This window comes from Colias eurytheme, chromosome 29 (genome assembly GCF_061535395.1).
Source record: "Colias eurytheme isolate Ceu_HAF_F1 chromosome 29, ilColEury1 Martin Lab GWU primary, whole genome shotgun sequence".
NCBI lineage: Eukaryota > Metazoa > Arthropoda > Insecta > Lepidoptera > Pieridae > Colias > Colias eurytheme.
The window spans coordinates 6,851,192-6,874,171 of NC_143008.1; the positions used below are offsets into that span (position 1 = coordinate 6,851,192).

General features: G+C 36.2%; 1 protein-coding gene across 1 annotated transcript; it reads left to right on the forward strand.

Moving 5' to 3' along the window:
* Positions 1 to 1,300: 1,300 nt before the first annotated feature.
* On the forward strand, positions 1,301 to 22,910 carry LOC149896356 (trypsin-1-like). The gene is made up of 10 exons (XM_090118205.1): positions 1,301 to 1,462; positions 2,670 to 2,767; positions 5,855 to 5,928; positions 9,259 to 9,389; positions 10,867 to 11,018; positions 11,273 to 11,385; positions 12,578 to 12,730; positions 13,717 to 13,846; positions 16,416 to 16,547; positions 22,573 to 22,910. Exons 1-10 carry the CDS (start codon positions 1,408 to 1,410, stop codon positions 22,738 to 22,740), a joined length of 1,206 nt encoding a protein of 401 aa, XP_089974331.1. The 5' UTR covers positions 1,301 to 1,407; the 3' UTR covers positions 22,741 to 22,910.
* The last annotated feature ends 70 nt before the right edge of the window (positions 22,911 to 22,980 follow it).

The window sequence follows — 22,980 nt, forward strand, 5'->3', positions numbered from 1 at the left end:
AAATCTTGCTTAATGGATTTTGATACGGTTTTTTAAATTGATGGAGTGATTCAAGAGGAGGTTTTAGTAAGTAAGCTGGGCTTCGTGGGATCACCCGCGTGGCTCCGCTCCTGTTATAAGCGTAATAATATTCGTAATAATAGTCGCTATTTTCCGACGAGTTCGACTAACGCCCACGCGACTAAGCCGCCGGTACCAGCGTTCACGCCATCGTTTTTCTTTTTGTCATTGCGTACTAAGACCCCTGTAGAACCGCCATCCTGTTACAAATGACTCGAAATTTTGTGTCAGTATCTCCCGGTCTATATAGCCTATAGCCTTCCTCGATAAATGGGCTATCTAACACCGAAATAATTTTTCAAATAGGACCAGTAGTTCCCGAGATTAGCGCGTTCAAACAAACAAACAAACTCCTCAGCTTTATAATATTACTAGCTTTCCGCCTGCGGCTTCGCCCGCGTTTTCAAAAAAAACCCGCATAGTTCCCGTTCCCGTGGGATTTCCGGGATAAAACCTAGCCTATGTCACTCAGAAATGATGTAGCTTTCCAACAGTGAAAGAATTTTTCAAATCTGCCAAGTAGTTTCGGAGCCTATTCAATTCATACAAACAAACAAACAAACAAAAAATCAAACCTTTCCTCTTTATAATATTTGTATAGATGTATTAGTATAGATAATGCCTGCAAGTGACAAAATGTGCTCTTATTATACCTAGTTACACAACATATAAAATACTAGAAATATTGAAAAATACAAAATTAAAAAAAAAAACGGTGCATTGGGTAAGTAATTCCGAATGTTGGGGTAAATCCAGCAATATAAAATTAATTCGAAGCCCGTGATTGTCTAGCAAAATATAATTAATGCTATTATTATTAAATATAGATATACCTACTAGCTAGTTACTAGTTTCTAGTTATTAATCTGTGTCGATACTCACAATTATTAAAATATTCTCTGAAGTGGTATTCACAAATTTCCCGAATTCCTCAATAGAAATAGAACTGCATTCAAAAATACTTTCCCTCCGGGGCTCATCGCAAAATGTTCACACTGCATAAAACTATCCTAATTCCTTATATTATGGCATACAAACTTACATTCACATTTATAATATTAGTAGGGAAGTAAAATAGGAATTACCAGGAATTACCTACGCCTCATCGTGACGTAAACAAATTCGCACGCATGATTCATGTTTTATCTGTACGTGAGAAAAATAAACAAGATTTTTCCCGCCATTAACAAATGTCAAACGCAAAAAGTTGACAATCGGGACCACAGAGTAATTATTATTATAATGCCAGTCGCTTCGTTGCTTTTATAAAGACAACATGGATGACTAACTCGTAAAATAATAATTTATAAATAAATTAGTGTTAAAAAGTGTGCTAGTGTTGTGACAATGTTGGTGTTTGTGTTTTTCGCTCTAATATGTGCGTCGAATGGACAATATGAAGGTAGGTACGACGCAAAACTGTTTTTTTTTCTTTTATAAATAGGTAAATGGTTTATTAATTAGCTGTGAAGGTTGTTTTTTTTTTATAAACTTTGGCGCTTCTATTTTAATTTATGGAACAGTTACACGTTTTAATAGGTCAGAATTTTAAATTGTTTACTTCATATTAATGTAGCTTTTGTCAGCGGATTTATCTGCATAGATAGAAGGAAAAAAATATATTTGTTATTACTTAAGCTATCCTGTATCAGTGAACTGCATCAAAAACCAATTAGCAGTTTTTGTGCATAGACAAACATACAGATATTATAGGTACAATAATATATCTTTTATTACTCATATATTTAATATTTAAATGTATAATAATTTTATAAGATTAGTATCTTTATAATTCGAGTGATTACAGGTAATTGCTCTGAATAAGACATTAAAATTAATTAGAAGGAAAATTCTGCGATTGTTTTTCATAGAAAAATAATAAGTAGGTAACTATATCTATATTTTTATAAGCGTACAGTAAGTGGAATTTTTTTATTTACAATGTGGTTTACAATTAAATTTAAATTGAAGTCGAGTTGAGTGTCGTAATTTTTTTTGTGATTAGCTATTGTCCTATGGTACCTAAATCTGAAATTTCATTGACGGAAACTTTTAGTTTTTGTTATGCTTGTAGGTATAATATCTTAGGTAGGTTTGCTCGAAAACCGAAAAAAACTCATTGCATAAAAAATGTGTGCGTGTACTAGTGTACACACGTAAGAAGTGAAACTTCTTTATGACCTTATTTTTCAAAAAATAATTTACTATATGCAACTTTACAGAAATACGTCCAATCACGCGTGGTAGGGATAAAAAAGATGGCGCGTAACGGAGAAATGTCACGCGTAACGAAAAAATGTTACACTAAATTTTTTTTCAACCCCGATAAAGAAGTTTCACTTCAAAAATTGCTAAGTACCAACGTGTTGTGACAAAAGATCCATGTTGAAAAATTCGTGTAATTAAGTTACCTTCACTACTAACTTATTACGATTACGACACGAAACTCGACTTGAAAATACTTAGATAATGTTCTAAAGTTCACATAACTAATATTCTCGCCGGAATATCGGCTACCAAACCTAGCTAGTAAATTCAGCACATCAAAGCACACACTTTATTTGCATTATCTTTTTAGTTTCGATTTTAATATTTTGTTTTACTTATAGGACAGCCCTGTATCAAAAATGGCGTACAGGGCACCTGCAAAAATCTAGAAGTCTGCCAACCAGCTATCAACGATATCAAAAGACGGAAACAACCACAGGTAAATATACCTAACAAAATTATCTAGCTATTTGTGGAAAATTTCCAGAAGACTGAACTGACAGAACTAATATTATAAATACGAAAGTAACTCCGTCTGTCTGTTTCTTCTTCACGGCTCAACCACTGAACTAATGACTTGTTTGCGCCTTCTACTGTTTTGGCTATTTTTTTTGCCTTTCCTTTAAATCGATAAAAATATTTCCAAAATGATTTTGACTTTGAATATCGCGAAACCAAAACATCAAGAATAGGTCAGTAACCTCATAAACCGTTATTGTTAGGATTATTTTATACATACAGAAAACAAGAAATACAAGTTTGTTGCCAAAAATCGACCATAACTATAAGAAAAGGGTACCCACATTATGTGTGTGTGTGTATCAACTGCATGTCCGTAATTTGATTTATTTATTATGCATTATTTAAAAAAATATATGTAGGTAACATTCTGTAATCTTTCTAAAGATGTAAACTTAGTTAGCCAAATTTGCAATCCCCGCAATTTTCATCAAAAAATACAAAATAAATAAAAATAAATAAAATATACGACGACTAACCGCTCGTCCGGGTTGACCCCAGATAAAAGTATAGCCTACTAGCAAACCGGGCGAACTCCGTTTCGCCACCAGAGACACCTTTTCTTTGCTATAAACCTTACGGAGTACGAGACCTTTCCAACGAATGCAAAACCGTGGAAATCGGTTGGTGCGTTCTGGAGTTATAGCATCAGGAAGGAAAACCCGACTTATTTTTATATAGTAGATAACACTCACAGGACATATTTTTCTTCAAGCTAAGATTATCGCGTTCAAACAAAAATCTCTTCAGTTTTATATGATACTAGCTTTCCGCCCGCGGCTTCGCCCGCGTATTGAAAGAAAAACCCGCATAGTTCCCGTTCCCGTGGGATTTCTGGGATGAAACCTATCCTATGTGTTAATCCAAGTTACCCTCTATATGTGTGCTAAATTTCATTGTAATCATTTCAGTAGTATTTGCGTGAAAGAGTAACAAACACACACACACACACATCCTCACAAACTTTCGCATTAATAATATTATTAGTAGGCCTTATTATAATTACTAGCTTTCCGCTAACGGCTTCGCGTAATTGCCGTTAGTGGGATTTCCGGGATACAAGCTATCTCTGTACCAAATTTGAACTAAATCCATGCAGTACTTTTTTAGTTTACCCCGGAGATACATACAGTGTGTCCGGACATGACATACCGATATTTGAAGGGGCTACTCTCCAGGTATTTTTATCGACAATTCAACCCCTCTACAGTCCCCTACCTCACCCCCCTCAAAATGGTTTTCGAATTTTTTAAAGTATGTTTCATCACTCTTATCAATTAAATTTGTTTAGTGGTCCCTAGAATAACTTGTTATTGTTCAAATAAAACCAAATTTAGTATTTTGTGACACTCACTTTCGAAGTTATTACAATTTTCATAAATTCACTATCCGAATTGATAGGTTTGCCATTTTGAGGGGGGTGAGGTAGGGGACTGTAGAGGGGTTGAATTGTCGATAAAAATACCTGGAGAATAGTCCCTTCAAATATCGGTATGTCATGTCCGGACACACTGTATAGACAAACAGGCAAAAATTCTAAAAACTATATTTTTGGCTTCTATCTATCGTAGAAAACGCATAACGCAGTTTGAGTTTATAATTATTTTAGTGTAGATTTACATCTTTTCTATCTACATATAGAAAGCATGATAGTATGATACCATACAAAGCTGCGTGGACCTGCTAGTTCTTAAAAAAAGATTCTAAGAATAACTTATTTTATCAAGCATTAGCATGTATATACTAATGGACAACTTAAATGATGTCAGATAATATCTTCTGTGTAATAATAATTTTATGAGATATAATATATACTATAAAATATTTAATTGTCTTTCCAGTTATCGCTATAAAATAAGATATTTATAGCTTTTCTTTATATTAATTGGCTTCATACATTTAAATGTAATCCCTACTAATAATATTATAAATGCGAAAGTAACTCTGTCTGTCTGTCTGTCTGTTACGCTTTCCCGCTTACCTCTCAACCGATTTTGATGAAATTTGGCACAATGTGAAAGAACATTAGGCTACCTTTTATCAAAACACCACGCGGGCAGAGCCGCGGGCGGAAGCTAGTTTATTATAAAAGGAAAGACGTATTATATGAGACTAGCGACCTGCCCCGGCTTCGCACGGGCGCAATGCTGATACTAAATACACTACAGAAAAATTGTGAACGTTGTATTGGTATAAAAATATAGCGGCCCGCTCCGGCATCGCACGGGTATAAAATACATAGCCGGGCGGCCGCAAACGCTACGTCCCGTAATTTTTAAATCTGTAATATCTTCGAAAATATTCACTTAAATCATACGGTGTAATGGGCCATATAGATCTATATTAAATGAACAATGTATCCATGGTATGTAATTGGTTAAGGATTAATGCTGTATTGGTTAAAATCGCTTCGAAAATTAGCCATTATTTGTCGTAAAAAGTAAATGACAAAAAAAAGTTATTGTGGGTTATCCATAAGAGATAGACATATGCCATCGCGGACTTTTCTATAGACCTTTTCAATGTGTACAATACTTAGTACATTATTTTGATAAAACTCGTAGGGTTCAGCCTGCGTTTGCAATGTAAGCGGAATAAATGTATTTTTTTACGACATCACATTAGTAACCTCAAAAATAACAGTACTTCTCCACTACTTAATGGATCTTATTATACATATAAACCTTCCTCTTGAATCACTCTATCTATTAAAAAAAACCGCATCAAAATCCGTTGCGTAGTTTCAAAGATTTAAGCGTACAAAGGGACATAGGGACAGGGAAAGCGACTTTGTTTTATACTATGTACTATGTAGTGATGATGAAGAAAAAAGAAAAAGATACAAGGCATACTTACTTCAAAGTTTTAATTTTCGCATTTTTGTTTTCAATTTTTAAAATACACAGTCGGTCCGTGTCAATGAACTCCTAAACGATTGGACCTTTTGGACCGATTGTAATAAAATCAGGAGAATATTGCTTATAATAATTTTCAATATATTTTACAGATATGCTCGTTCGTGGGTACAGATCCCATCGTGTGCTGTGTCGAGGCTGCTCCAGTCGCCACTACTACTAAGAGGTAATAATTATTATTAATAGAACTTCATTAAGTTACTAGCTTTCCGCCCACGGCTTCGCCCGCGTTTTCAAAGAAAAACCTGCGTATCTCCCGTTCCCATAGGATTTCCTGGATAAAACCTAGCCTATGTGTTAATCCAAGTTACCCTCTATATGTGTACTAAATTTCATTGAAATCGGTCCAGTAGTTTATGCGTGAAAACCATACATAAATATACATAATTACAAACCTTTCCTCTTTATAATATTAGTATAGATCAATGTGTATACAGAATAATATCCAATTTATTACCTTAATAACAAGTTAGTTACATTAAATTAGTTCAAAATATCAAAAAGTTTCCTGGAAGACATCGCTTCTTAGCAATAAGGCCGCCTATTTGTACCGCTTCGTATTACCTTGTTTGTAGATATTATTTGTTTGATTTTGTTTTATGTGTGTGCAATAAAATGTATTTTATTTATTTATTTAAAACCCTTGAGTTCGAAAATTTTGCGAGATTTTATTAAGTATTGATCAATTATTATAATATTAGGTAGGTACTAGGTATCATATAAAGGTTATTTATTCCCTTAACAAATAATTTTACGCCATTACGGGGCGGATACAGCTGACCAATTCGTGACCCGCCAGAGCGATCGAATTCATTCTATTCTTTCATTCTTTCAGTTTTATGAGTCTAAGGGACACACAGGATCTTTTTTTTTCTATTCTTTATAAATTATATTTTATAAAGCATTTGAATGCCATTAAACCAAAAATATCAATTTCAAATAATTTTACTCTTGTTTACGTGATATATATGTCGTGGCCATATCGTAAATTTGCTCATTTCATGATATGACTGGCCATTTCACGAAATGGTCGCATTTCGTGAAATGGCCAATTTAGTTTGGCCACATCATGATGTGGCTTGAGCAGATCAATGATAAGAAATCGTTTCACGATATGGCCAACTAAACGCGCGGTTTTTTCATGAAATGATCAAAATTATTTGATCATATCGTAAAATAGTTACATTAATCATTGGTAGAGGCGCTGCAAGCTCTGTCTTTATGTGATAAGATGGCGGCCGCTGGCGAAAATTTAATTATTCGCAGTTAAAAACTTCATAATTCGTTTAATAACAATTAACAATATGAAGAAAGTCATAGCAAAGAATTTACGACGGTTCGAGTACTATAGAAAATGTGGATATCTTATATGTATTGAAGAAAAAATGCGTCTTAAATAAAATAATTTAAGACGCATTTTTTCTTTTAGGATATATATTTATATATCCTACTATAGTATTATAATTGTTTGTTTTTTAAAAAGCGATCCGCTTCTGGCACTCGCCGGCCGCTGCCGCGGCACGCTCGCTTTGCTCGCTCGGCTCGTGCGTTGTTTATGAAAGTCTAACCTAACCTAACCTAACTGTTTTTTATTGCAAAAACGATTCGCATGGACTCTTTATATTTTATACGATCTGGCCAAATGTGGATGGCCAAATCGTGAAACGTTGACGATTTAACGATCTGATCAAACTATGTTGGCCATTTCACGAAATGCGACCATTTCGTGAAATGGCCAGTCATATCATGAAATGAGCAAATCTACGATATGGCCACGACATATATACCTACTAGCTATCCGCCCGCGGCTTCGCCCGCGTTTTCAGAGAAAAACCCGTTACCGTAGGATTTCCGGGATAAAACCTATCCTATGTCCTTTCTCGGGTATCAAAATATATCTATACCAAATTTCATGCAAATTTGTTCAGTAGTTCAGGCGTGATTGAGTAACAGACAGACAGACAGAGTTACTTTCGCATTTATAATATTAGTATGGATGTACTCAGTAACTCATACTCAATTCTTAGTCAGGAATTAAATACAGTGCTAGACGTAACAAAACTTAAAACAATAATCAATATCCTTGTAGACTTCATACGCATTTTCCTGTTTAACCTAATATCCTGTTTTACCATTCTAAAACTGAATTATCCTTATGTAATCTGACGACATAAACTAACTGTTTGTCCCTGCTTCATCCGATGAGCTTAGTAAATATATAGTAAAACCATTTTAAAATCGGTCAAGTAGTTTTAAATCAACAAACAGAAAAATAATATTTCCTCCTTAGTAAAAACAATCTTAATACTATTATAAAGGCGAAAGTTTGTATGGATGTATGGATGTTTGTTACTCTTTCACGTAAAAACTACTGAACCGATTACAATGAAATTTAGCACACATATAGAGGGTAACTTCGATTAACACATAGGATAGGTTTTATCCCGGAAATCCCACGGGAACGGGAACTATGCGGGTTTTCCTTTGAAAACGCGGGCGAAGCCGCGGGCGGAAATCTAGTAGTAGGTATAAATATTTAATTATTGGAACGCACTGTCTTCCTTGATATTGACCTGAATACGGCGTATTTCAGGTGTTTGGAAAAATCATTGAAATTCCTGGCTTTTTATTATGTGTCCTAATTAGTGGACTTTCAAAACGCAAATTATGACTATTTTAATAACAGTACTTATACAGGGTGTCCCACTGTTGGTATACTAAGCTCAAAGGTGGTTATAGTTTTGCATACGCTGAGTTCGTAAAAAATACTTATAAAATTCCAGACGCATTTTTTTTCAAATAGATGAATTCTTAAGACTTTATGTGTACACCCATAACAAACAACCCGCCCAACTTTGCCACCAGCACGTGAGCTATCGTTTAAGATTATGTTTTCATAGACAAAATGCTCATATTAGCGAAGCGGTATATGCCGGCTGCGCGAAGCTAGAGAAGAAAACATGGATTTTCAGGAAAAATTTAGCAAAAAATTTTTGACGTAATTTTGTTGTTTAAGTATTTTTTTCGTGACCAGTGTTTGCAAAACTACAAGTTTCTTCGCGCTTAGTATACCAATAGTGGGACACCCTGTATAATACTATAAGTTGTTCCCCGCGGTTTCACCCGCATTGCTCGCTCCTGTTGGTCTTAGCGTGATGACATATAGCCTGTAGCCTTCCTCGATAAATGGACTATCTAACATCGAAAGAATTTTTCAAATCGGACCAGTAGTTCCCGAGATTAGCGCGTTCAAACAAACAAACAAACAAACAAACTCTTCAGCTTTATAATATTAGTATAGATATGATAAAACTGACATGATTTAAAAGAGCAACTATGGAGTTTCTTGCCGGTTCCATCTTCATAGATACTGCTTTCCGAATCGGTGGTAAATGTTTAAAATATGTAATGACGTTTCAAAAGTGCTTCTAGAAGAGGTCTAATTGAATAAATAAATGTTTGAGTTTTAGTGAGTTTAAAGTCATATTCGTTACAGGCCATTCACGACAACTACAGAATATATACCAGCCCCTGTCGACTATAGGGACAACGATGACTCGGGGGGTAGTTGTGAAAATCTACCCCCGAATTTGACAGCCACGAAAACTGGACAGAAGGCTTGGGATAGTAAGTATGATATATTCATTCAATTCTTTAAGTACATTCAAATTCAAATTTAAATTCAAACTGAAGTTTCAATTGGAATCCATACTAATATTTTATAATATGCGAAAGTAACTCTGTCTGTCTGTTACTCAATCACGTCTAAACTACTGAACCAATTTGCATGAAATTTGGTATGGAGATATGTTGATACCCGAGAAAGGACATAGGCTACTTTTTATTGCGAAGTATGTACCACGGGCGAAGCCGGGGCGGACCGCTAGTTGAAAATAATTTCAATAAACAAATGCGAGAGAAGTGTCAAAGATAAAATAAGCTAGTAAATAAAAAAGACGGGTTGCACTCCGGGAGTGCCGGCAGAAGTAAAAACTTGATTATTAACGTTGAGCATGTTTGATATTTTGGAATGGTACCTATCCGTCTTACGCTAAAATATAAGAGCTAAAAAAATCCGTCTTACGCTTTTTCGATCAGGCCACGTGTCCTGATTTTATACCCACCGCCGCTAAAGAAGTTTTCGCTTCAATAAATTCCTAAAAATATTTAATTGATTGAATTTACTTTGCTATAATTTAGTTTTATCCTTCTCAATTTGGGAATATCTAATGTAAATTGTATAGACTATAAAAAATACATAATATACTAGCGGTCCGCCCCGGCTTCGCCCGTGGTACATATGAAAAATAGATGTTGGCCGATTCTCAGACTTACCCGATATGCATAGAAAATTTCATGAGAATCGGTCCACCCGTTTCGGAGGAGTATGCAGACTAACATTGTGACACGAGAATTTTATATATAAGACTAGCGGTCCGCCCCGGCTTCGCCCGTGGTACATATGAAAAATAGATGTTGGCCGATTCTCAGACTTACCCGATATGCACAGAAAATTTCATGAGAATCGGTCCACCCGTTTCGGAGGAGTATGCAGACTAACATTGTGACACGAGAATTTTATATATAAGATTAGTAACTTCGTTCCATCCGGATGCCCCTTGACACCTCTTAATATATATCGCCATAATTTTGTTCTATACAGGGTGTCCCACTTTCGGTATACTAAGCGCAAAGGGACTTGTAGTTTTGCATACGCTGAGTACGTAAAAAATAATTATAAAATTCCAGACGCATTTTTTTTTAAAATAGAGGAATTCTTAAAATTCCATGTGTACACCCCCAACAAGCAAACCGCCCAACTTTGCCACCCGCATGTGAGCTATCGTTTAAGATTATGTTTTCATAGACAAAATACTCACATTAGCGAAGCGGTATATGCCGGCTGCGCGAAGCTAGAGACGAATACATGGATTTTAAGGAAAAATTTAGCAAAAAATTTTTCGCGTAATTTTGTTATTTAAGTATTTTTTATGTGATCAGTGTATGCAAAACTACAAGTCCCTTCGCGCTTAGTATACCGAAAGCGGGACACCCTGTATATTATTCTCAAGAAAATAACAGAAAATACTTCTTTAACCCCCAGAATGCATAGAATACCAGCAGACCCTGGTATACCCTTGCGAACGGGGTGTGGCCCTTATCGGGGACATGGCCCGGGTTAACAACTGTAAGCATAGTGTCGCTGATCTCATCGTGGGGGGTGTGAAGGCTGCGAAAGATGAATTCCCTCATATGGTGAGTTTGAACATCATCATCATCATCATCACCATGATCATCATCATCATCATCATAATCATTATCAAAGTTTTGATTGTTTGTTTGAGCGCGCTTATCGCAGGAACTACAGGTCCGATGTGAAAAATTATTTCTGTGTTAGATAGCCCATTTATCGAGGATGGCTATAGCAATGTGGGTAAAACCACGGGGCACAGCTAATTCTTATTATTTAAAAATTAGTTCATTTATTCAGCCAGCATTATACCTTTCAGGTTTTGCTCGGTTTCGGGGATGATCCGAATTCCGCAGAATGGTCCTGCGGCGGGAGTCTCATTAGTGACAAGTTTATACTGACCGCTGGCCATTGCACTTATAGCAGAGAGAAGTGAGTTTTGAGTTAAATCGTATTAAAATGTGTTTTATGTCTTTAATGATGCTGAGTATATGATTTAAAATGTTTTTTTTTTTTATTGTACAATAGGGGAGCGCTTGGCCACAATCTCGCCTGATGGTAAGCTGAGATGTGGCCTAAGATGGAGCGCGCTTCCCTAAAATGTACCTGTTCACTCTCCTCTTGAAGACCTCCAAATTGTACTCGTCGGGGAACACAGATTCAGGAAGCATGTTCCAGTCCCTAGCGGTTCGAATAATGAATGACGATCCGAACCGCTTTGTCCGGGTACATGGAACGTCAACCATGTGGCGATGCCTAGAATCTGTGCGCCTCGACGGACGATGGAAAAATGGGGATGGCGGAATTAGGTCGTGCAATTCCGCAGCGCACTCTCCAAAGTAAATGGAGATTTAAATGTTTTGTAAATGAATTTATTAGAGATGAAATGAACGATCTGGATATATAAGGGTTATACGATATGGGGTAGTAAAATGGTGGACGTTGTTTTTGAAAACAGAAATTGCGGTTTATAATGGGTTGTATTTTTCGAAATATTTTTTGTAATTTGCCATATTATTTTATGATGAAGCCAAGGGATATCGTAAATTATTTTTCTACCCTCATAGCTCTGTTTATTAATCGAGCTAGAAATTTATTTGCTTTTTTTATTGTGTTTACAATATCATCAGTAGTTTTAGCCTCTCTTCATGGATTAGAAACAAGGAATAATAGATTAAAACTGAGTTTAAAGCGAGTTTTTTATCGTGTCAAAGTTTGAACTTCTGCATTGAATGAGCCAATGTATAAGTTATTTTTTCCAACGATGCCAAAACTTACACCTTCCATTATGGAATCAGGTTAAACTAACTATACTAAAAATTCAAGTTTATAATGAAACTAGCTTCCGCCCACGACTTTGTACGTGCATCCCCGTTTTTCCCCGTTCCCGTAAGAATTTCGGGAAATCCTTTCTTAGCGGATGCCTACGTCCTAACATCTACCTGCATGCCAAATTTCAGCCCGATACGTTCAGTGGTTTGGGCTGTGCGTTGATAGATCACTATATAAGTCACCTTTGAGTTTAATTTTTATAGATTCTGCTTCAAATTCATTGCAATTCCAAATCAATACAACTTTTTTAACATGTAGTTACTTTTATTTAAAAAAATATATCTTTTTTCAGTGGACCAACAAAATTCGCTCTCCTCGGCGTACTAAAACGAACAGACCAATTTGACAGCAACAACTTGTACAGGATAAAAAATATCGTGAAACATCCACAGTTCGATCCGCCGAGGAAATATAACGATATTGCCTTACTTGAAACGGATAGAGTGTAAGTATTTATATATATTTATATTTAAGTGGATTTTTTATTGAGTTAAAATTTGGAAGCATTTTAAGATTTTTGTTTCTCACAGTAAGAAAATGGGTTAAAAAATATTTCATTATTCTATTTTACTGTTTATAGTATGTCCAATATAGATATTTAACACTTCTAAACTATGTCATAAAACTGAAAAGTATATTGTTTGTTTGAATGCGCTAATCTCAGTACCTACTAAACCGACCTCAAAAATTGGACCGTTGGATATACGTGATCTGAGTTGTATAGGCTACTAGAGGTCCGCCCCTATTATTTCGCAATAAAAGGTAGCCTATGTCCTTTCTCGGGTATCAAAATATCTCCATACCAAATTTCATGCAAATTGGTTCAGTAGTTTAGGCCTGATTGAGTAACAGACAGACAGACAGAGTTACTTTCGCATTTATAATATTAATATGGATTTCTGTACAACAGTTGAAATATTTCATTAAGCCTTTACTGTTTTCCATAATCTACACTTTTAATTCTTTTTATACTTCTGTTGGAGAAATCAGTATTAAAAAAACGTCAAAAAATATCACTTTTTTAAGCTATTGCATAGCTTGTATCGCGGCATTGAGCGCTGCGACCGAATGTAAAAATTCCGTAACGAATCCGACCGACAAAGCGGTGATACTTTTTATGCATGCAATAGCTTTAGCGCAGCAATCTCCGAGTGCCACGTCTTTTTTGTGATAAATAAAACAATAATAACTTCTATAATATTTTTTTGAAGTGAAAACTTCTTTAGCGGCGTTGAGCACTTTTTCTGTAATGGGTATAAAATCTTAAACTCGCGTCAGGACACGTGACCTGATCGAAAAAGCGTAAGACGGATGGATATCAAACATGCTCAACGTTAATAATCAAGTTTTCACTTCTGCCGGCACTCCCGGAGTGCAACCCGTCTTTTTTTTCTTCAGTGAGATGAATTAAATTTCTCGTATACTTTTCAGAATGAAACTAGGCATATCAGCAGTTCCCGCGTGTCTAGACATCGGGGCCCCAAACAACTACAACAGGGCCCTCGCCACCGGCTGGGGGGCCACAGAGAATAGAGGCGCTAGCGCTGATATGTTGCAGAAGGTATTGTTTATGGTTAAAAAAAATGTGTGCGTGTACTAGAGTACACACGTAAGAAGTGAAACTTCTTTATGTCCTTATTTTTCAAAAAATAATTTACTATATACAATGTTAAAGAAATACGTTAGTCACACGCTCGTCGCTACCTACTTAAATATTTACACCGGCCGCTGCTGCAACTCGCTCGCTTCGCTCGCTCGGCTCGTGCGGTAGTTCAAAAGTTAACCTAAGATGCTCGTCGCTTCGCTCCTCGCTACCTATTTGAATATTTACGCCGGCCACTGCCGTTTTCAGCTTATAAAGGATTTCGACTTAGGCGGATTTTGATTGGACAGAGAGTTTGAGGTTTATTCTTATAAATTTTGAATTCATAAAATTATAATTGAACACCTGACACCAATCAAGCAAACACGTGTTTACGTGAGTCATAGATTTATTATCTATCGTATACTCCTAAAATGTTTTCTAAGAAACAATAGTCAACTTACATTGTCGGCACGTTCTTAAAGTCGGTAACTTATTTTTGTTCGAACAATAGAGGTAATAAATTCCTAATGATCAAGTTGTAAAGGTTGTAAAATAAAAAAAAATATTCTATATTAAAACGTAAGTATATATACTTACGTTTTAATATAGAATATTAATAATATTTTTTTTATATATATATAATATGTGCGTCATTAATTTCTGACTGTTTCGAAATTTGGTGCAAAATAAAATAGTGTGTAAATAAAATTTGTAAAAAATCAATAAAATAAAACAATTGAGTAAAGATCTATAGGCATATTATGTATGTATTTATACAAGATATGTATATTATATATTTATACAGGGAACTTCTCAACGTGTTATCTATGAAATTAAACTTTTACTCAATTGTTTAATTATAAAATAAATAAAATAAAAAATAAAAATTCTTTATTGACAATAGAATACAACATTTTGAAATACTGAAGTCTCTGACTCCCAAACTAGGTAAAACCTGTATGTCAGGAGTCAGATTTTATTTACACACTGTTTTATTTTGCACCAAATCTCGAAACAGTCAGAAATTAATGACCATAGAAATCTAAATAACAAGACACTAGAAGTCGTAAGCGTGCGTGACCTTGTCGCCACTCAGGTGATTTCCACATCACCAGTGCATTCGTCACTGTTCAGTTGCTCTGGAGACGTATGAGTGTATACATGGTGTGTTTCAGCAATTCCCATTGCGGAAATTCTTCCACAAGTTGTAATTATACTTATAAAGGAATAATATTTCATCGGAAAATATTTTTTTTAGAAATAATGCCGTTTTTCCTTAAAATTATAGAATATTTACAAGTATTACGAGTGTCACCATAGTAATCGAAATAACAATGAATGACACAGTCGACCATTCTTTTTATCACGTTTGTTCGTATTGGAGCAAAAAGTCTCATATACTTAGGGATGTTATTCTAAAATAAACCGTAAATTCGTGCGTTAGGATACATATTCAAAAGCTTAATTTAATAGTTAAGTTAGTTTTCACTAAAATCAAGCTGTCCAATAAAAGACATAGTTTACTTGTGTGTACTGTTTAGCTTTCGGTTTGAATGTGTTGATTTTGGCGACAGCGGTTTTCATACGAATTATGACAATAAAGCACTTCTATGTGTCTTGTTATTTAGATTTCTATGTTAATGACGCACATAGTACATAATATATACATATTAAGACAGAGGTTAAGCTTAAATAACTTGAAAAATAAATAACATGATCACGCCCACGTGTTGGTGTTTTAAAAAATTCAATCAAAAACTGAGGTTAACTTTAAATACAATTTTAGAAAAATAAATACCACAATCAACATTCAAGTACCTATTAGAAAAAATTGATACCATAATTCCACCCACGTGTTAGTGTATTGAAAAATACAATCAAAAAGTGAGGTTAATCATAAATAACTTAGAAAAATAAATACCATTATTACACCTAAGTATTAGAAAAATAGATATATAATTACTTATTTACTTTTTTTAGAAATTCACTGGAATTAGAATTAAAACAAACCCTTTGATTTTGGAGTTTTTTTTTTATGAAAAATAGAAATAAAATTGTTGTCTATGGATTTAAAAATTGAAATGTCATTTTTCTTTGTTTGAAATTAAAAAAAAATTGTTTGAAGGTTGCATGAATTAGTCGTGAGTGTTCTATAAAGCTTTCAATTTGTTTTTTCTGCTTTCAAAATTAGTATGTGAACAAGTCAAACTTTTTTTTTGAAGTGAAACTTCTATAACGGGGTTGGAAAAAAATTTGGTGTAACATTTTTTCGTTTCGCGTGACATTTTTCCGTTACGCGCCATCTTTATCTCATCCTTACCACGCGTGATTCGACGTATTTCTGTAAAGTTGCATATAGTTAATTATTTTTTGGAAAATAAGGTCATAAAGAAGTTTCACTTCTTACGTGTGTACACTAGTACCTACACGCACATATTTTTTTCGTGATGTTTATCTATAGGTGTATGTCCTTATATTTTACACGGATAAACCAAATTTACGTGTCTTATTATTTTGTATCTGTATTCAATTTATATATTTTCAGGTGATCCTCACAAAATTCGACAACGACGAATGCGTCAAGCTTTTCCCGCCAAATCGTCTAATGAAGAACGGCTTCGACATCAACACACAAATATGTTATGGTGATAAGCTGCAATCTAAGGATACTTGTCAGGTAAAGTGCTTCTAGAAGAAGTCTAATTGAATAAATCCATACTAATATTATAAATGCGAAAGTAATTCTGTCTGTCTGTCTGTCTGTTACTCAATCACGCCTGAACTACTGAACCAATTAGCATGAAATTTTGTATAGAGATATTTTGATACCCAAGAAAGGATATAGGATCATTGAGATAATATTATTACGTATGGAGGAGACACCACGAACAAAATCTGTGCGCCATTTTTTTGCTCTAACTAAGTTTTAAAAATTATTATCTAGTTAGGTACTTAACGATGAAAGTTATTCCTTTGCACTTTTCCGTATTATTTGTATTATTTGTGCAATATCGTAACACACACGAAGGCATGTTTGATGCGTTTCACTTTAAAACCATTAAAAAATACCGCTCAACATACGTCATGTGACGTATGTTGAGTGGAACATAAGTGATGTAGGCGGTGTCGTCTCCATATTAATATTATCTCAATGTATAGGATAGGTTTTATCCCGGAAATCCTACGGGAACGGGTTTTTCTCTGAAAACGCGGGCGAAGCCGCGGGCGGAAAACTAGTAATTAATAATTTGATGATTTGATAGTTTGAGATGATTAAAGGGAGTTTTAAATTATAAGTTGAGTATTTTTAATTTGAATTTTTATCTGTATTGTCATTTTTTTTCTCTTTTTCAAAAACTTTGTCATTTATATTAACACTAGCTTTCCGCCCGCGGCATCGCCCGCGCAAGAAAAACCCGCATAGTTCCCGTTCCCGTGGGATTTCCGGGAAAAAACCTATCCTTTGTCCTTTCTCGGGTATCAAAATATCTCTATACCAAACTTCATGTAAATTGGTTCAGTAGTTAAGGCGTGATTGAGTAACAGACAGACAGAGTTACTTTCGCATTTATAATATTATAAGTATGGATTAACATTAACGCTAAATTAACACTTACGTTAAATAAACGATAACTAGATATCCGCCCGCGACTTCGCCCGCGTTTTCAAAATAAAACATGTTTAATTCCCGTTCCTGTGGGATTTATCTACCTACATACCAAATTTCATTGTAATCGGTTCAGTAGTTACGTGAACGAATAACAAACATCTATCCATCCTCACTAACTATCGCAATTATAATATGTGAAGCAATGGAGAAAATAAAATTGCAGCGTAACGACACACTTATTTATTTTGAAAGTTTTAACAAGAATGATCCACGTTTAGCAATGGCAAGCTAATATATAGGCTTATCCCCTCCGCGTGGCTGGCTGGTAGGCATGGCGGCTGGCAGGAGGGGATGTCAACATGGCGGCTTGGCTTGACGGAGGTGACAGGCGACGTCACGTCCGTTACCACAGAACACATATTACTGTCCGTTACACTCGGCCATCCTGAAACAGTTGTTCCCACAGGAACAACAAAAATAATTAGCTCTCTAATAAATCAATAAGATCTTCGGTTTCCATTTGCTCATCCGAACTGCTAGCACTATCAGAAACTGTAACAATACTTTTATAGGGCCTCAACGAATCTGCAGCTACTAACCCACTAAAACTCTTATACCCACGTAAACCCTATATACTTCTAATTTGGTACCTATCGTTGCCCAATACTTTCGTTACGACATAAGGACCAGAATGCAAGTCGTCAAGTTTAGTGTTAACTTTGGATGTTGAACAAGTAGGTGCTTGACGCGTTAGCAATAAATCACCCTTCTTATATATGTGAGCGGATTTTCGTTTCCTATCGAAGTTACGTTTCATTCTAGCGCTCGCTTTTAGTATCCTGACATTGCACCATATAAAACCAATCCACTACTTCGAGACGATTCACGTTCATAGTGTCTACTGGATGTCTACTTAACGCATCTACATTCTACATGTTTCATTCGTTCCCCCGGCCTATACTCTACGCTTATATCGTAATCTTGTATAGAAAGCCACCACCTTGCGATACGTGGTATAATGTCACGTTTAGTAAGCGTAGCGCGGACTGTTGTACAATCAGTAACAATCTTAACCTTTTTTTTCCTACTATATATACGCGAAAACGACGCAAGGATTCTACAACGGCAAGAGTTTCCAGTTTATAACCTGAACCTAATATACATGCTTTCCTCTTTACTCGTCACCCTACTAAAATATAAAACGGGTCGCAACGTACCATCAATCTGCTATTCCTAATTTACACGCGTCAGTATGTATTTCCGTACAAAGCACAGGATCGTACAAAGCTAACACAGGCTCGGAACACAAACACTTTTTTAATTGTTCGAAACTATTGTTTTGATCACTACTCCATATCCACGAAGCTTTCTTTTTAGTTAAATCGGTTAAAGGGCGGGCAATGATAGCAAAATTGTAAATAAACTTACGAAAATAACTACACAACTCGATAAATTGACGCACACTATGAACATTGGTCGGTGTTGGAAAACGAGACACCGCTAATAACTTTGAATCGCCCGGTTGAATACCCTTAGCCGATATTTTATGACCTAAATACGTTATTTCATTTTGCAAGAACGAACACTTACTCATGTTTAATTTTCAATTTTCTACTTCAAGTTTGACAAGTACCGCTTGCAAAATATCGCCTGACATAACGTCATTCGAGGGTAAGAGTAAATCGTCCAGAAATGCCAAAATTTCACGTTTACCATGTTTGTTTTTAACATTATTATTTTTAGTTCTACCTACAGATTCAACTATTTTATTTATCAACCGCATAAAAACGGATGGCGCGTTCGCTAAACCGAATGGAATACGAGTGTACTCGAAATGACCCTGAGGTGTTATGAATGCAGTTTTGTGTGTATCTTCATTACTAACACGTAATTATTGATGATGGCCTTGAACCATATCTAAACTCGTAAAATATTTGTGGCCCGCTAATTTCGAAACCTGATCGTCTATGTTTGGCAATGGAAATCTATCTTTTACGGTAATAGCATTTAAGGCACGGTTATCAACACACATCCTACTGTCACCGTTTTTCTTTTTGACTAAAATGACCGGAGATGCATAACTAGATTCAGACTCTTTGATAATCTCGGCATCTAATAAATCACTTTAGACTGAACTACTGCTTGTTCGCTATGCGATAATCGATAAGGCTGGCGGTAAATAGGCTGATTACTAGTGAGCTTTATTATTAGCATTATAATTGGCAAATCTATGGCAAGCAAGGGTAAGGTACCTGGCTATTTGGCTGTAGTGGAGACTCCTGGCAGCTTTCAGCCCTGGTTAGGACCTCTCCCGGCGGCCACACGATAACCTCGCAGCCCATGTTGATGACTTTGATGTACCCGTCTTCACCAGTGAGCAGGGTGGATGGAAGAGAGTAGGCCACTCCCTGCAGCTCATGATGCCGAGGCGGTGTAACCACACCGTTGCCGACCTTATTTCCGAGAACCCGCACTTGAATGATGGAAGAGCCAGGTGGAAGTCTCTCTTCGTTGACTGTGACGACTTTAAAGCGATCATGGTCTTCGATAGCCTCAATATCGCAAATGGGATCTTGAGTACGATTCAGTGTTAGCAACCTGAAGTGAGCTGATTATCGTACCAGGGGCGTAAAATTATCGTACATTAGGCGTTTTTGGTTCGAAATTATCGTACTTTTTAGAATAAAGTCAATTATAAATAAATAAATCATATAAATTGTAATATTGATAAGTATATGCAAGTTCTCTATAGTTAATCTTTGTTTAACTACCGCTGTCAAATCATTAATCAACGGGACACTGAAACCCAAACGTTTTACGTGCCTTAATATTCATTATACTCTTTGGTTTTACGCGTGGTACAGACTACAGACCTGAACCGATTCCATTTCCACTTTATGTTCAATAAACGCGCCAAGTTTAAAATTCAATCTGACAAAATTTCACTGTTCCAATGAAAGTTCGATATGAAACACGTCAAAATTTCATATTTGTATGGGTGAAATAATATAAATTCTCGAATTTTGCCTGATAGAAATTATCGTAAAATCAGCGTACGATAATAACATGCTATCGTACATCGTACGTAGGCACCAAATTATCGTGTTTGTACGATAATTATCGTACGGTTGGGAACGCTGGTACGATTAAATTCGACAAGGCCTTTGTTAACTGTCAATGTCATACCTTCGCTGTTGATGACAGGCTGGCCGATTATAAGATTAACATCGGCCATTTTGATGCTAGACAAGTAGGCGTGGCATTTCATGGTTATACCGTCAATTTCTAATTGAAATTCGACTTCTCCACGACTCGTTGAGAGTCCACCGGAGAATCCTTTTAAAATGACACTCGTCGGTTTGACATCCAATGACAATGCGTTCGATACTTGTTCGTTTAAAACGTTAACTTGACTGCCGGTATCAATGTATGCTTTCACGTGGATGCCATCGACTTTAACGACCTTTTTGTATATTTCATTATAAGGGCGTAGTACATTTACTTCTTTTATGTTGTCGGTTGAGATAGATCTTCTATTTTCCGTGGCAATTGTAGAACAACGTGAAGCAATGTGTCCCTTATTTCCACATTTATAACATGTACGTGTGTCAGGTAGGGAGCAATCACGCAGTAAATGACCAGTTTTATTGCATCTCGGACACGGGTCTGTTTCGACATTGGGTGGCTTTGACTTTTTATCCAGGTGAGATGGCCTACTCACCAAATTTTTATGAAACCTTGTGTCGATAGGTAAAGTACGGTAGTCGTCAAGTGCACATAAAAATCCTTCGTAAAGCTCTCCTGGCGTGTGGCATTGGAAGGCTCGAGCGTTAGGTTGTAGCGATAGTGGCAGACCACGAATGATACAGGAAACGCTGGCGCTATCGGATAACTTGCACCGGAAGCACATGGCGATTTTATCTTGATAGTATTTTGTCATCGTCTCTGTAGGTTGCTTCTTCCTTTGTAGTAATTCTTCAAGCATATTTCCATAATCGCGATATCGAGGAAATGCTCGCAATAGCATATCCTTCCATTGTTCCCACGTGTAATCGTAGTTCTCTAGACGATTATACCACTTCTTTGCTTGACCTCGCAGCTTATCTTGTAGGTAAAATGATTTAGTTGTATCGTCCCATCCATTTATTTCCCCAATTTGGTCAATTTTACGAATCCATGCTTGTACCGTGCATTCCTCACTATCAGGGTCAAATTCTGGGATTAAAGATGCAGCACGATGGACTTTTGACTTATTTGGAGCTTGGGGGTCATCTTCCAGGTTGCTTAAAGCCTTTACTACTTCTTTTTTCAGCAGATTCTTGAGCAGCTTCCGTGCAGGCGGTGAAGAAGTACCCTCATCTTCCTCTGACATTGATTCGTCAGGAGGTCGATAAACTTGTGGTCGACGTCGTTTCATCCCGCTTCTGATTTGTGAAGCAATGGAGAAAATAAAATTGCAGCGTAACGACACACTTATTTATTTTGAAAGTTTTAACAAGAATGATCCACGTTTAGCAATGGCAAGCTAATATATAGGCTTATCCCCTCCGCGTGGCTGGCTGGTAGGCATGGCGGTGGCATGGCGGCTGGCAGGAGGGGATGTCAACATGGCGGCTTGGCTTGACGGAGGTGACAGGCGACGTCACGTCCGTTACCACAGAACACATATTACTGTCCGTTACAAATATTAAAGTAGGATTTATTTATCAATTATCTATGTAAGTATTTTATTTTAAAATTATATATGTACTAGATTTCCGCCCGCGGCTTCGCCCGCGTTTTCCGGCTTCGCCCGCGTTTTCAAAGGAAAACCCGAATAGTTCCCGTTCCCGTGGGATTTCCGGGATAAAACCTATCCTATGTGTTAATCCAAGTTACCCTCTATATGTGTGCTAAATTTAATTGTAATCGGTTCAGTAGTTTTTACGTGAAAGAGTAACAAACATCCATACAAACTTTCGCCTTTATATTAGTAGTAGCATGTTTATCAGCCATCTAATTTCCAGTACACAAGCGAAAACTTAGTATGGGATCAGATCGTGCCGTGTGTGAAAATTGTCATGAAATATTTATTTATTTATTTTATCCACAGGGTGACAGCGGCGGGCCGCTACAGATAAAACACCGCCAAATCAACTGCATGTACACAATCATAGGTGTGACGTCATTCGGTCGCGCGTGTGGTTTCATCGGCGAGCCGGGCGTGTATACGCGAGTGTCTGCGTATGTGCCGTGGATCGAGAGTGTTGTGTGGCCGTAGCTTTAGTGTGGTGGGAGCTTTAGTGCTGTGTGGCTGGAGCTTTAGTGCTGTGTGGCTGGAGCTTTAGTGTATGGTGATGCAATGCTGCGGTTACACGGTATTTGTGACGGGAGCGACTATTTTATAAGATTAATTGAGATTTTTTTGTAATAAAATATTTTTTCTACTTACCTACTGCAGTTTATTTTGGTATTTTTATAAAATTAAAAACCTTTGAAATAATTTTTTAACAATCTGTGA

What these genes read in the sequence shown, in the direction of transcription:
- LOC149896356 (XM_090118205.1), top strand. Translation starts at nt 1,408, where the DNA reads ATGTTGGTGTTTGTGTTTTTCGCTCTAATATGTGCGTCGAATGGACAA. An exon ending in AAAGACGGAAACAACCACAG is followed by an intron (nt 2,768 to 5,854) that starts GTAAATATACCT and finishes TATATTTTACAG; the next exon opens with ATATGCTCGTTCGTGGGTAC. An exon ending in TGGACAGAAGGCTTGGGATA is followed by an intron (nt 9,390 to 10,866) that starts GTAAGTATGATA and finishes TTTAACCCCCAG; the next exon opens with AATGCATAGAATACCAGCAG.